This window comes from Meriones unguiculatus, chromosome 14 (genome assembly GCF_030254825.1).
Source record: "Meriones unguiculatus strain TT.TT164.6M chromosome 14, Bangor_MerUng_6.1, whole genome shotgun sequence".
In the NCBI taxonomy this organism is placed as follows: Eukaryota; Metazoa; Chordata; class Mammalia; order Rodentia; family Muridae; genus Meriones; species Meriones unguiculatus.
This window is the reverse complement of record NC_083361.1, coordinates 83,155,115-83,166,901: the sequence shown is the minus strand read 5'-3', so window position 1 is coordinate 83,166,901 and position 11,787 is coordinate 83,155,115. Positions and strand designations below refer to the sequence as shown.

Here is an 11,787-nt window from a genome sequence, read left to right as displayed (position 1 = left end):
ATCTGGTACACGCTGGCTAGGCCCCAAAGAATGTGAGTAGTGAAAACTTACAGGTTTAGTAAATAGAAACCCGTAATCTACCGCCATACAGCATAAGCACTTTGACCTTTTATTTCTTCACGGGTTCTTTTTGTTTGTTGATCCTGAGACAGGGCTGTCCTCCAATGCAAAACGGACCTACACCCTGCTCTGGGGTGCTAGGACTATCACAGGCATGCATCATCACACCTGCTCAATTCATTTCCCCTCTTTATGTTAAATAATATGACCACATTTTCTGTTACTGACCCCGTTTTACAGGTAAGACCTGAGGCATTAAACTCACAAGCTAGAGTTTGGTAATGAGAAACCTAGTGGAGAGACCTGGTCAGTCTCTAGGTTCCACCTTTTTGACTGGAGAATTGACGTATCTTCTGGGACAGGGCTGTTTTATGTTGGATGACATAACATGAAGGATGTGGGTTTTGTCTTATTTTCCCCCCTTTTTGATAGATCTTCTCAACAGAACAATCTTTAGATTTTTTAAAAAGGATTTATTTTTATTCTTTAATTCCTGGAAGTGCAGGTACCCACAGAATAGGGCATTGGATCTCCTGGAGCTCAAGATACAGGCAGTTGTGAGCTGCCTGCATGATGTGAAAGTGGAGACATGGATACACAAAGAAGAGAGATAAAATATAATTTCTAAATTTCCAGTTTAAAAACTTGATAGGTGTGGTTTCTATATCTAAGCTGGGGAATTCAGAAAGAGGTTTTCAAAGTCTGTTACAAGGGTAGCAGATGGAGCTCAGGTTGAGCACTGGGGTAATGTGTAAGGCCCTCGGTTGAATCCCCAAGACTAAAAACAAAGTAGCCCATGAAACTAAGTTGAGAAATTATTAATCTGAGACTTTCCTAAAACATTTATTTGGTGAAACAAGTCTTCAGAGTCATTTTTACATAGAAACAACCCCATGGCAAAACCTTTTATTCAATTTATAAGTGAAGAAAGGGATCTTAATTCTAGGAAGGATCCCTTCAAGCACTCAGAATGATAGGCTCAGAGGAGGCAATGTGTCAATCAACAGACCAGCATCAGCTACTGAAATGGGAAGGTTTGTATTTTTTGCTTCTTATATGAATCCCTGTGAATAACATAGGTAGTAGGCAGTTAGTACATCTCACATTTGTACAGTGTTTTACTTTCTCAAGGAGTGATTTCCTCACCCAGTGTCTTCTTTACCCTTTATAATAATTTGTGAGGGCAGGCAGGGTAGCTGTTACGACCATTTACAAGCTAAAGTTAAAGTTAAAGTGATTTGCTTAAGATTTTTAGCACTTATTGTGTAGCCCAGGCTGCCCTTCAATTTGTGACTCTCCCTCCTCTGTCTCCTGAGTGCTGTTATTCACCACCGTGCCCGGTAATTATTACTTTTACTGGGACTCCATCATTTTTACATGAACCATTACCTGGAAACAACTGACAGAGGTCTGTAAAGATAAGAGGGTTATAATGGTCACTGCCTTTTGGTAATAGTAAGAGCTAGGCTTACAGACCCATTCTTACTAGATCAGAATTAGTATCATTAGAACACAGGCACATGTTCTAATGAGGGTTTATCAGCATTACATTCTTTATTGTTGGCCTCTAGAGAAAAATGAAATCTGTTTTGTTTGGATAGATGATAGTATAATTACAGGTGTTCCACTTGCAAATAGAATGTTAAAGAGCAGACAAATAGACAGTAGAAAACCAGAAAACAAAAGGAGTAGGGGTGGAGTTGTGGGGTGCTTTCTCCGGTTGTGTCAGCTTTCTGTAACAGTTTCTGATGATGGAGCTTAGCTGTTGCCACAGAGCCTGTTTGCTTCTTGGACCTTCTCTTACAAACTAGTGATATTTTTGTAAGAACTTTTATATACACTTAAAAGTTCTAATTTTTATTATGACAGTTGACATATATTAAGTGAAAGAAATGACAAGTATTATAATAAAACATTTTGAAAAGATAGTTATACAGTTAGGCCAATAGTTTTAAACTGTCTTATTACACTGAGAATCCTGATCAGACTGTAATAGACATTCATTGTTTTTAATAATTCTAAGGTCTGTTCATTTTAAACACTACAAATCAAGCAAGAAATAATGAAAAGACACATTAAATGGGAACATACCCACCTTTTTCATCCTTGAAGGAAGACCATCCCACAGAGAGGATTCTTCAGAAGGAAGGAGCCCAAAGATAATGAGAACAGAGATGAGAGGCTGAAAGGTAACAGAAAAGCTACCAGGTCATGGACACACAGACAGAGGCGATGCTGCAAAAGGAGTCTTCTTGGAGACAGGCTAAAGAGAAAGATGGAAAACTGGGTCACGTGGCTCTCAAGTGGGCAAGAGTTCCTGAATAGGGAAGGTGGCCTATACTGTGAACTTGTATTATAGGTTCTAGCTAACTTTTCTTATAGGATATGACTGCATGCACTAATATTGTATACACCAGGTCACATCCTCTTATTGTCAATTGTCATTTAGACTTTCAGTAAGTAACCTTAAAGAACTCATTCAGTCAGAATTATATAAGCATTTGTCTCATCCAGGAGGGTCCTAACATCTAACATTTAATTTCATTAAAATGATTTGTCTTGGGGCCAGAGAGAGACAAGTGGTTAAGAGCACTGTTTGCTCTTTCAGAGGACCTGGATTTAATTCCCAGCACCCACACGGCAGCTCACAACTGTCTGTCACCCCAGTTCTGGAGGAGCTGATACTTTAACACTAATATACATAAAATTTAAAACATTTTTGTTGTAATTCCACTTGGAGTGAATGATCACCATTTAGCGCCTCAAATCTTAGTTTTTAAAGGAAACTGTCCTCTGGTCTCAATCTAGGATAAAAGTCGACAGCTATGTTCTAGCCCCACTGTCTAAGATGCTTAAATTGTCAAAGCTGTGGTTTGGAGGGATGGCTCAGCAGTTAGAGTACAGGCTGCTCTTTCATAGGACCAGGGCTCAATTCCCAGCACCCACAGGATGATTCACAACCGTCCAGTTTGGAGGATCCAGTGTCCTCTTCTGACCTCCAACAACACCATGCATGCAAGTGGTAGGCATACATGTAGGCAAAGCACCCACATACAGAAAATAAAAACATTAAAAAAAACTGCTAAGGCTGACATGGCACTGTCACTTTTTAGATGATTTTTTTTTTTTTTAAAGAATCTCAGATTGTTATAACTGACCATTTGCTTACCAGCATTCATTCTATTAAGTAAAATCCCGATTCACATTCTTTATGTAAATGTTAATTGGTAGTTTTGGGTCAGAATTTCAAGCACTGATGAACTCTGCTAGCTTGCTGGATAAAATAAAACAAAACTTTAAGTACTCCAAGAAAAGAAAAACAAAAAAATCGTACTCAGTGATTCTTTTGTGCACATGCGCACATGCACAAGCACGCACACACGCGCGCTCACACACACACACAAACACACACACGCACACCTATGCTCCAGCCAGGAAAGGAACTAAACACCTTCGCCCTATCCTGACTGTTGGCTGGTGTAGTTGTGTTCCCAAAAGACTGCTGAAGGCAGTCCTGCGCTCTTTGATGTGTCAGCTCTGCAGAGGCTGAGGAACACGATCCAAGAGGAGTGTTCTCCTGTGTTTAAATACTTAGCTGACAAACAGCCTTAAAAAATATTTTGAGGGAGTTGACTTACTTGTAAATTTCCTTTCTAGACAGGATATAATAATAGTCCATTCCTAAGTGATACAAAACATCTTAACATTTTACAAACCAGTTATTGAAAAATTTGAGCTTCCAATAATGCCATAAAATTTAACATAAACTAAGTTTTCAAACACAATGCTAAGTACATTGACTTATTTAAACTTTTTATTATGACAATTGACATATATTAAGTGAAAGAAATGACAAGTATTATAATAAAACATTTGGGAAAAAAGTTACATAGTTAGGCCAATAGCTATAAAAATGGCTTAGGCCTGGCTTATCACATTGAGAATTTTGATCAGACTGTAATGAGACAATCAACATTTCATTAATGAAAATATTGGCACCAGCCACAACATATTTTGGTTGTCACAGGAATATTATATTTAAACAACTATGCACTGCAGTTCTCATACTTCTGAAGCTTTAAGTTCTCAGGCATACTGTTCATACATAAACTTGACCTGTGTTATCGGAATCATGTTTCCGGATCTTTTTGCACCTCCTTGTGCAGTGCTACATTATTATCATGTGAGAATGCACTAAAACTTCTCTTCACCCAGCAACATGATTACCTCAAGAGTTAGTGCGATGCTAGTCTTGGAGCTTCTGCGTAAGCTCGCATATAAAACAGTATTTTGAGAACTACTCCAGCAATATTTTTCTTTTATGCATAGGGAAAATAAAGTGTTTCAAATAAGCAATCTGAAAATCTAAGACATGTTCTGACCAGATGCTTCCTGGAAATAAGACAATTTACAAATGCTTATCTGGAATTTATACTCTTCACATTGAAACTCGTGGTGCCTACGCTTTTAAATGGGTGAAGATAGCAAAGAAAATTATTTCCCAAATAGTTGCCCACAGATGAAGGTTACTTAGAAATTATGACACATTTAGATGAACTTAATCCCTTATAAGAATACAGTTATGCTATCCAGGTAGTCAATCAGAATGATAAAATTACTAGATATCTACTGGACTCAGTGGCACACACCTATAATCCCAGCACTTGGGGAGGCAGAGGCAGGCAGACTGCTGTGAGTTCGAGGCCAGCCTGGTCTACAAAGCGAGTCCAGAACAGCCAAGGCTACACAGGAAAACTCTGTCTTGAAAAACAAACAAAAAAATTACAAAAAACAAAACAAAAAACTGGCATTTAAAAAGGTGTGGTTACGGCATGGTAAAAATGTGCTGTGGGAGACTGCCAGCAGCAGCAGTTTGAGAGATTAGAAAATTATTTACCAAAGAAGGAGGGATTGAAAATTGAATGTCATTTCCCTTCCTGCCAAGTTTCAGCAGATTATTTGTGTGGCATTAGGAAAATATAGGGTATAATCAAACAATTCTAGTTTTCCCTTCTCTTATACATGAGAAACTAGCCCTGCCCCATTCCCACCTCCGTCTCAACATAGGACATCCCTTCTTAAAGTGCACATGAAATTGAATGAGAGTTTTGGGCAGGGTACTATCCAGACACTATGATCAAGAAGCTACTTTGATAAGAGAACAAAACACACCAACATCAACGACACCCTAGACAGGCACCACAAAGTCATGCACTGAAAGAATAGGCCACAGATTGCCAGGTTCTGGATGTTACAGTTATACTGATCCTGAAGACCCATTTATACTAACAGGAACTGTATTTCTCTCCCTCTCTCCCTCCTGTGTATGTGGGCACGGGGGGTGGGGAGGTGTGCTCATGCAATGATATGAAAGCTTTGGAACATGTTTTCATGTAATCTCAAGGCTTGTAGCAACAGCAGCGCAGTACTGACATGCACCAGCTCTACTAGAGGGCAACAGAACGAAAAAGACCATGGCACAAGGTTTTAAACAACTTGAGGTTTAATTACATAATGCTCCCATAGATGTTCTAGCATAAACACAACTGTAAAAATCTACATCCTATTTTAGGGTATTTCCCGACCTCCCATCCCTTAAAAGCTGTACAGTTATAAAAAAATGTGATTCTCAAGCAAAATAAACTTTTTTTTTCTTTTTTGCAACGTACAAAATAAGTTAAATGATTTAAAAGATCTTGAGCCATTAAGTTCCACAAGACTGTGTTCTGGCTGTCCATAAACATAACATGCAGGCTCCTGGCCCATGGCCAGGATGCAATAAATACAGACCAAACAAACCCCACTTAACTGAGACTCCTTCTGAAACTGATGAGAGTAAAAAAAATATATATATAGTTAAACAAGCTCATTCTTAACTTACATAATCCAGTGGCAAAAAGAACAAGGCAGGTTATTCAGTCCTTCGCACATTTTCTAGCTTGTACCAGTTTGGAAAAAAAAGAAAGAGAGAGAGAGAGAAAACCCACAAATACAGTTCCTTAATTTTTTTGTTCTCATTCAAAGTGTTTGCTTAGAGCTTAGTAAAGCCTTACTCATCTGGTAATTTCTGTTCTATCACACACCGTGTGTACAGGACAGACAGACCTACAACATTAAGGTAAAAACCCTACTAGTGTGTGCCAGGACAGCATCTCCTGGAGCAAAGTGTTATGCATGTGAAGTGGGCAGGGAGTTGTATCTATAACCAAAAGGAGTGAAAAACTTCAAGGGAACTCTGTTCTAACCAACTTTTGAGAGGGTTTGTCTGAATGACTGTTGAGTATACAATCTAAAGCAGTTCAATACCAAGTCTACCTTATTTTGGTGTATGACTGTTCACATGGGAATGACTTGTCCTCAGTGTTATGCAGCAAGTTATCTGGTAAACCTTGGCACTCAAAAAATGTTAAATAATTTAGGGTGGAGTGAAAGATGTTCAAAATTAAGTGGAAGCATAACACAATAATTCAGTTTAAAAACTGAATAGCAATCCTTTCAGGATTAGGATAAAAGCAGTAAGGAAATAAACCAGAAGCTAGGTTGCTTGCCATTTCCAAGGTTTACAGTGGGAATGGTGGATAAAATAGGAATGAGTTTTATTGGGAGTTCAATAATTGATCATATTAAAACAGATAAGGACTATGTTGATTACAGCATACATGTGGTCTTGGCATTCTCTGCTTCCTAAGAGAACCAGAAATCTATTTTGAGAATGTCAAACCCTCAAGAAAAACTAATTTTCTCTTTAAACTTTCTATAGTTGAAAGTATACTCATTATTTTGTCGTAACTATTTGCCATATATTTAGTAAGTTCATGATGATTCAGTATTCTAGTAGTTATCCACAACGTGCGCATATACACATTTCCTCTTAAGAAAAACCACCGAACACTTGTTCTAAAGCTGAGCCGCCACCCTGAACTAGAGACCTGCTTTGCTGTGGCAGCTGCAGTGGAGTAAGAACACTGAGTGTTGGAGACCCCTTAGGTGCTTTATTCTTCTGGCAGAACAATCAGGGAATGGCTAGCACTTCATGCCTACCAAGGAGGCCAAACAGGCATTCCTCGTCAGAGGGAACGCCACCCATCCCCCTTAAAAACTAACACATTCTCCATCATTTTAACTGATTAAACAAGTGTCTATGTTTCCCTAGTACATGTATTTTACTTAAGTGTCTGTTATATAGGATAGGCTCTATCAACTACACAGTAAAAAGTGGATAACAACATTAAAAAAAAAAAATCTACTTCCCCCTAACAGTATCTGAAGTTCTTTGGCAGATCACTTTTTAAAAAATAAGTTACCAGTAAATATGAATTCATTCTTAATGAAACTTTTTGTCTTCTGAATCTACAACTTTGACCACTGGAAAAAGTTGCCAAGGAAACCTTAATGTGTTGTTAATGAGTCCTTTTCATACGCTATTTCGATTCTAAGGTCTTGAACTGTAAAAATCTGGCTAGTTTTCAAACTTTACTAAAATGGCAAACTAAACAGTTTGAATACTATGTTTTCTCTTAACGCATATGCTGTAGACTAAGAGTCTGCTACTGGGAGCCCTTTGATACAAGCTCAACACTTGCAGTTCAAAAGGTAGGAGGGGATCACTAAAGTTATGAAAGGGAGATATTCTACAGACTTACTGTAAATCTGAACCTATCAAGGACTGAAGATAGTCTACCCTCTACATGACTGTTTTTCTTTCCATTCTCCAGTTCTTAATGGTTGCATCAGAATTTTTGATACAGAACATTTATTTGACAGCAGCAACAGAAACCTCTTTGGGAACATCTTCCACGTGAGTATTTCTGAGAAATAACAAACTTTGAGGGACTGAATCTAAACTTTAAGCAGGGCAGGAGTTCTAGCTCAGTGTTAGAACACTTAGCCAGCATGCATGAGGCCCTGGACTTGATCTCCAGCCTGAACAGAAACAACAAAGCCGAGCAACAGAACTGGCTGGGTTACTAAGAACTGGTGTGTATTAGCTGCCTGGATTACTCTTGATAGCCAGTTGGTGTAATGAGAATGTAAGGTTAGAAGGGAGACACTCAGTATCAAGTTGACACTCAAGTTTAGTAAGGATCAGGTAGCACAAGTGGTTTAGAAACCCATGTCAGTGGGACAATTGCTAAGTGAAATACTCAGTCTTACTGTAAAGATTACTGTGGGTTTTCCGTAGCAGGATAAGTCACTTCACATTCCGCATGCTGTTGAGTTAGCTACCCATTTCCTACCTCTAATCATCTGTTTAATCGATGACTAGAGCTGATAGGTGGATGCAAGAGCTGGTGTGTGCAGAGGTAGACAGGCACATGGGAGATTTCTTACACCACAGTGGCTTCACCTGGCAGCAGGACTGAAACCTTCTGAGCCTGGTAGCAGGAATCACTTACCACACACAAGTACGAACCCTTCTGCCTGCCTGTTTCCAACAGTTCAAAAGTTTATTCTTAGCTGATTTTCAAGTAAAACAACAGCTAGAAAGTAAGCTTTGCAAGTGAACGTGGCTCCTTTTTAGTCCTTTACTGCCCGTGAATGTAAGCCTGCCCTGTCCTTCAAGCACAATACTGTTCCACAGCTGGCTCTGTCAGTGGCTGCTGCATCCTCATTTGTAGACTACTTTCATTGTTTTATTATTACACATATGCAAGTTCACCACTACAATCAAAGCAAACATTAACACTCAAGTTCTATGGAACTAAAGTGAAACCAAAATTCAGTTAACTAAAAAAAAAAAAAAAAAAAAAAAAAAAAAATCAGCACTAAATTTTAAAGGCCAGGAGATAAGATGTAAGGGCACTATCTGTTGAGGAACAGAAAGTAGGAGCATAAAGTTTCCAGAGAGGTCTTTAAGACACAAGTCTAATGCCAGCTTTTAATAATAAAAAAGTGGTTTACTGTACACCGACTACTACATATAATGCTTAATCAGAAAAGAAAAATGAAATTTCTTGAGCCAGCAGCAATATTGCCGGCAACAGACAACACTGGAACAGAAAACCTGAATCCCAGGGCAAAAGCACACACTGAAGCAACGTGAAGGCTTCAGGATGTGCCAGGCAAGGTGAATCACAAACGCTACAGCTATACAAGGTTAGAGCTATGCCTGAAACTTCACAACTGTAACAGAAACTAAGATGTAAGTTCATATTTTAGTGTCAGCTATGTTACATTATTTAATTTAAAAACCGCCTATTCTTGAAGCAAAGGGCTTATCCTTAAAGTGTTGAGATGTTTAAAATGGAAGTTATGTTTATTAAGTATATCAGCGGTTCTCATTCAATTCTGTTGGTTGTGTGACTATTAATGGATTTTAATAGAAGTATATAATGGCCAAAGGCCAGAACTACATTCAAACCCTGCTAATGTATTCAGGCAGATAGAAAATTCCAACACACACACATACATACACACACACACACACACACACACACACACACACACCACAATCACATACTACATACATGCTTAAAATTTAAAACTAAAAATCTCCCAAAGGAACTGCTTTGTTTGTAGACTTCAATTTGAAGTAGATACTAAGGGCAAGAATAGACCAGTTAAAAATTCACCTGAAAAATCCTTCTCAGTCTTCAATGTACTAAAAACCATTGTTGGCTTAGCATCACTATGTATGTTATGCTTAGATGTATTATATTCAAAATGACATCTCAGATGGTTAACACCACGTGGCCTCAAGAGTTAACACTACTGGCAAATATAGTGTACCTGAATTTTAGGAGAGATCACTCACTTCACCAAATCCCCAACTGGCCCAGTGTAGTAGAGGCCGCCACCTTATTACAACAGCATAAAAGCTATTTAAATGACTTTCTGTTAGCACAATCTGGTTGTCAAAGCTTCATTATACATTGTACTATACAAATGCTTTTCAGATGATTTTTTTCTTAAACAAGAAACTCTGCTATAACAGAAACTTAGGTTAAAGTGTTTTATGATGGAGCTTCCATGGTCTCTTCTTTATTTAAAGTGTTTAACTCCAATAGTAAACAAGTTGATTTCACGAAGGCTATTACTAAGTGACGTATGTACGATGTTGTCTACAATACTCAAACTGCAACAGTACAGACTCGAACTTTTAAACAGTTTGTTAATCATCATCTATGGCATGAATGTTTAAATATAATATATATTTAATATGAAAAGCTAAAGCACAAGTGCTTTCTCCCACCCTAAATTCTGTTTTGGGCCCTCACAGATTTGGAATGCATTCGTATCCACCCTTTTCACAAAGTCAGGAGAGCTCAGGAAATATAAAGTCAAAAATATACAAATCTTTGTTGTTATTATAATAAGATTTTTTTCCCATGAATGAAATTACCAAGGACCATGAACTTGGAAAAAAAGAAAATCAAAAGGAATTTACAGCAATTATTAATCTTCAAAGTTCAAAACTGGTCACTTCACAGAAAGACTTCAAGATTTGTTGAAATTTTTCTTCTAAAAAGTCGTTCTGTAGTGGAGTTTTTTTTTTTTTTTTTGAAATTAAACAGCGTTTACTAACTGGCCCGCTGGTGTGAGAGCTACCGTGGAATAAATTAGCACAAAAATGGAAAGCAGTCTTATAACTGTTCACTGTTACAGACATAATCAACAAGGTCAGTCACTCGCAGAAGCTCATCTTCCTCCTCTTCTGGCGCCCCCGCCTCCTGTCCACCACTTGTCCCATTGGGTGCTAGACTTGCACTGGCTGTGCCATTGTCCTTGGGGGTCTGGGACTTCTCAGTTGGCTTGCCCATCAAGTTCTCAATGGCTTTGCCAGGACTCTGTCCATTGGTGGAAGGTAAGTCTACTAGGCTGTAGTCCAATGGGCTCCCCACTTTGCCCACGTTTTCAAAGTCCTCTTCCTCATCACTCTCTATCCGGTAGGGCTTCTTGCTGCTCTCCTGCTCTGAGGGCAGGACTCTGTCCCGGGCAGGCTGGTCTGGATCTCCACGAGCACTGTCACAGCTCTCCTCATCTGTCTCAATCCGGTGTAGCCGCTTGCGGGATGGTTTGCCTTCCTCTTCATCGTCTTCATCTGCTTCTGAATATTCATCTGTGCTTCGGCCCCGTTTCCGAACAGAGCGCTTAGGTTCTTTCGTTAGGTCGTCACCTTCAGAGTTCTTGGACATATAGCTCTCTAGAATAAACAAACATTTAAGCTGTTGGCACGGTTAACCATACGCACATTCAAGTACTCTTTCTCTCCCATATCTACCCATGCTCTGCTCTTAGGAAAACATTGCTCTGTAAGAAATGGATTGATAGGCATCTAACCCCCACCACCACAGGTAACAATACTAAGCAAAATATTGTGTAGTTCACGTCTGATTTGGGGGAAAAGCAGGTTTCTTGGAGGAGTGAAAGAAGAGGGGAGACTGATGGTTCTTGAATTAAGTGAAGATAAGTTGGCCACAACCTGGGAAACTCCTCTTAGTCCAAAAATGAAGAGTCACATAAACGTATTAATAAGGAAAGATTAAAACTGCAGCAAGACATGGCAGTACACATCTATAATCCGATACTTGGGAAGTATAGGAAGCTCATAAGTTCAAGGCCAGCCTCAGCCTGGGTTATATGAAATCCTTCTCAAAACACCAAAAACAGGGGAAATTACTGGGGATCACTCTATTCACCATACAATCTTTGAGGATATTAAACTCCTCTGGAAGAGCGTGAATGTCTTATCGTGATCTGTGTTTACTTGGTAAGTCATCTTGCCCA

At 38.9% G+C, this 11,787-nt stretch overlaps 1 protein-coding gene across 1 annotated transcript in view; it reads right to left on the bottom strand.

The window, feature by feature from the left end:
- Window positions 1–3,856: 3,856 nt before the first annotated feature.
- Rsf1 (remodeling and spacing factor 1) overlaps window positions 3,857–11,787 on the bottom strand; it is a 122,015-nt gene continuing 114,084 nt past the window's right edge. The window contains exon 16 of the mRNA XM_021634798.2: window positions 3,857–11,203. Coding sequence (XP_021490473.1) covers window positions 10,644–11,203 — 560 coding nt within the window. The 3' untranslated portion in view covers window positions 3,857–10,643. The remainder of the gene's footprint in view (window positions 11,204–11,787) is intronic.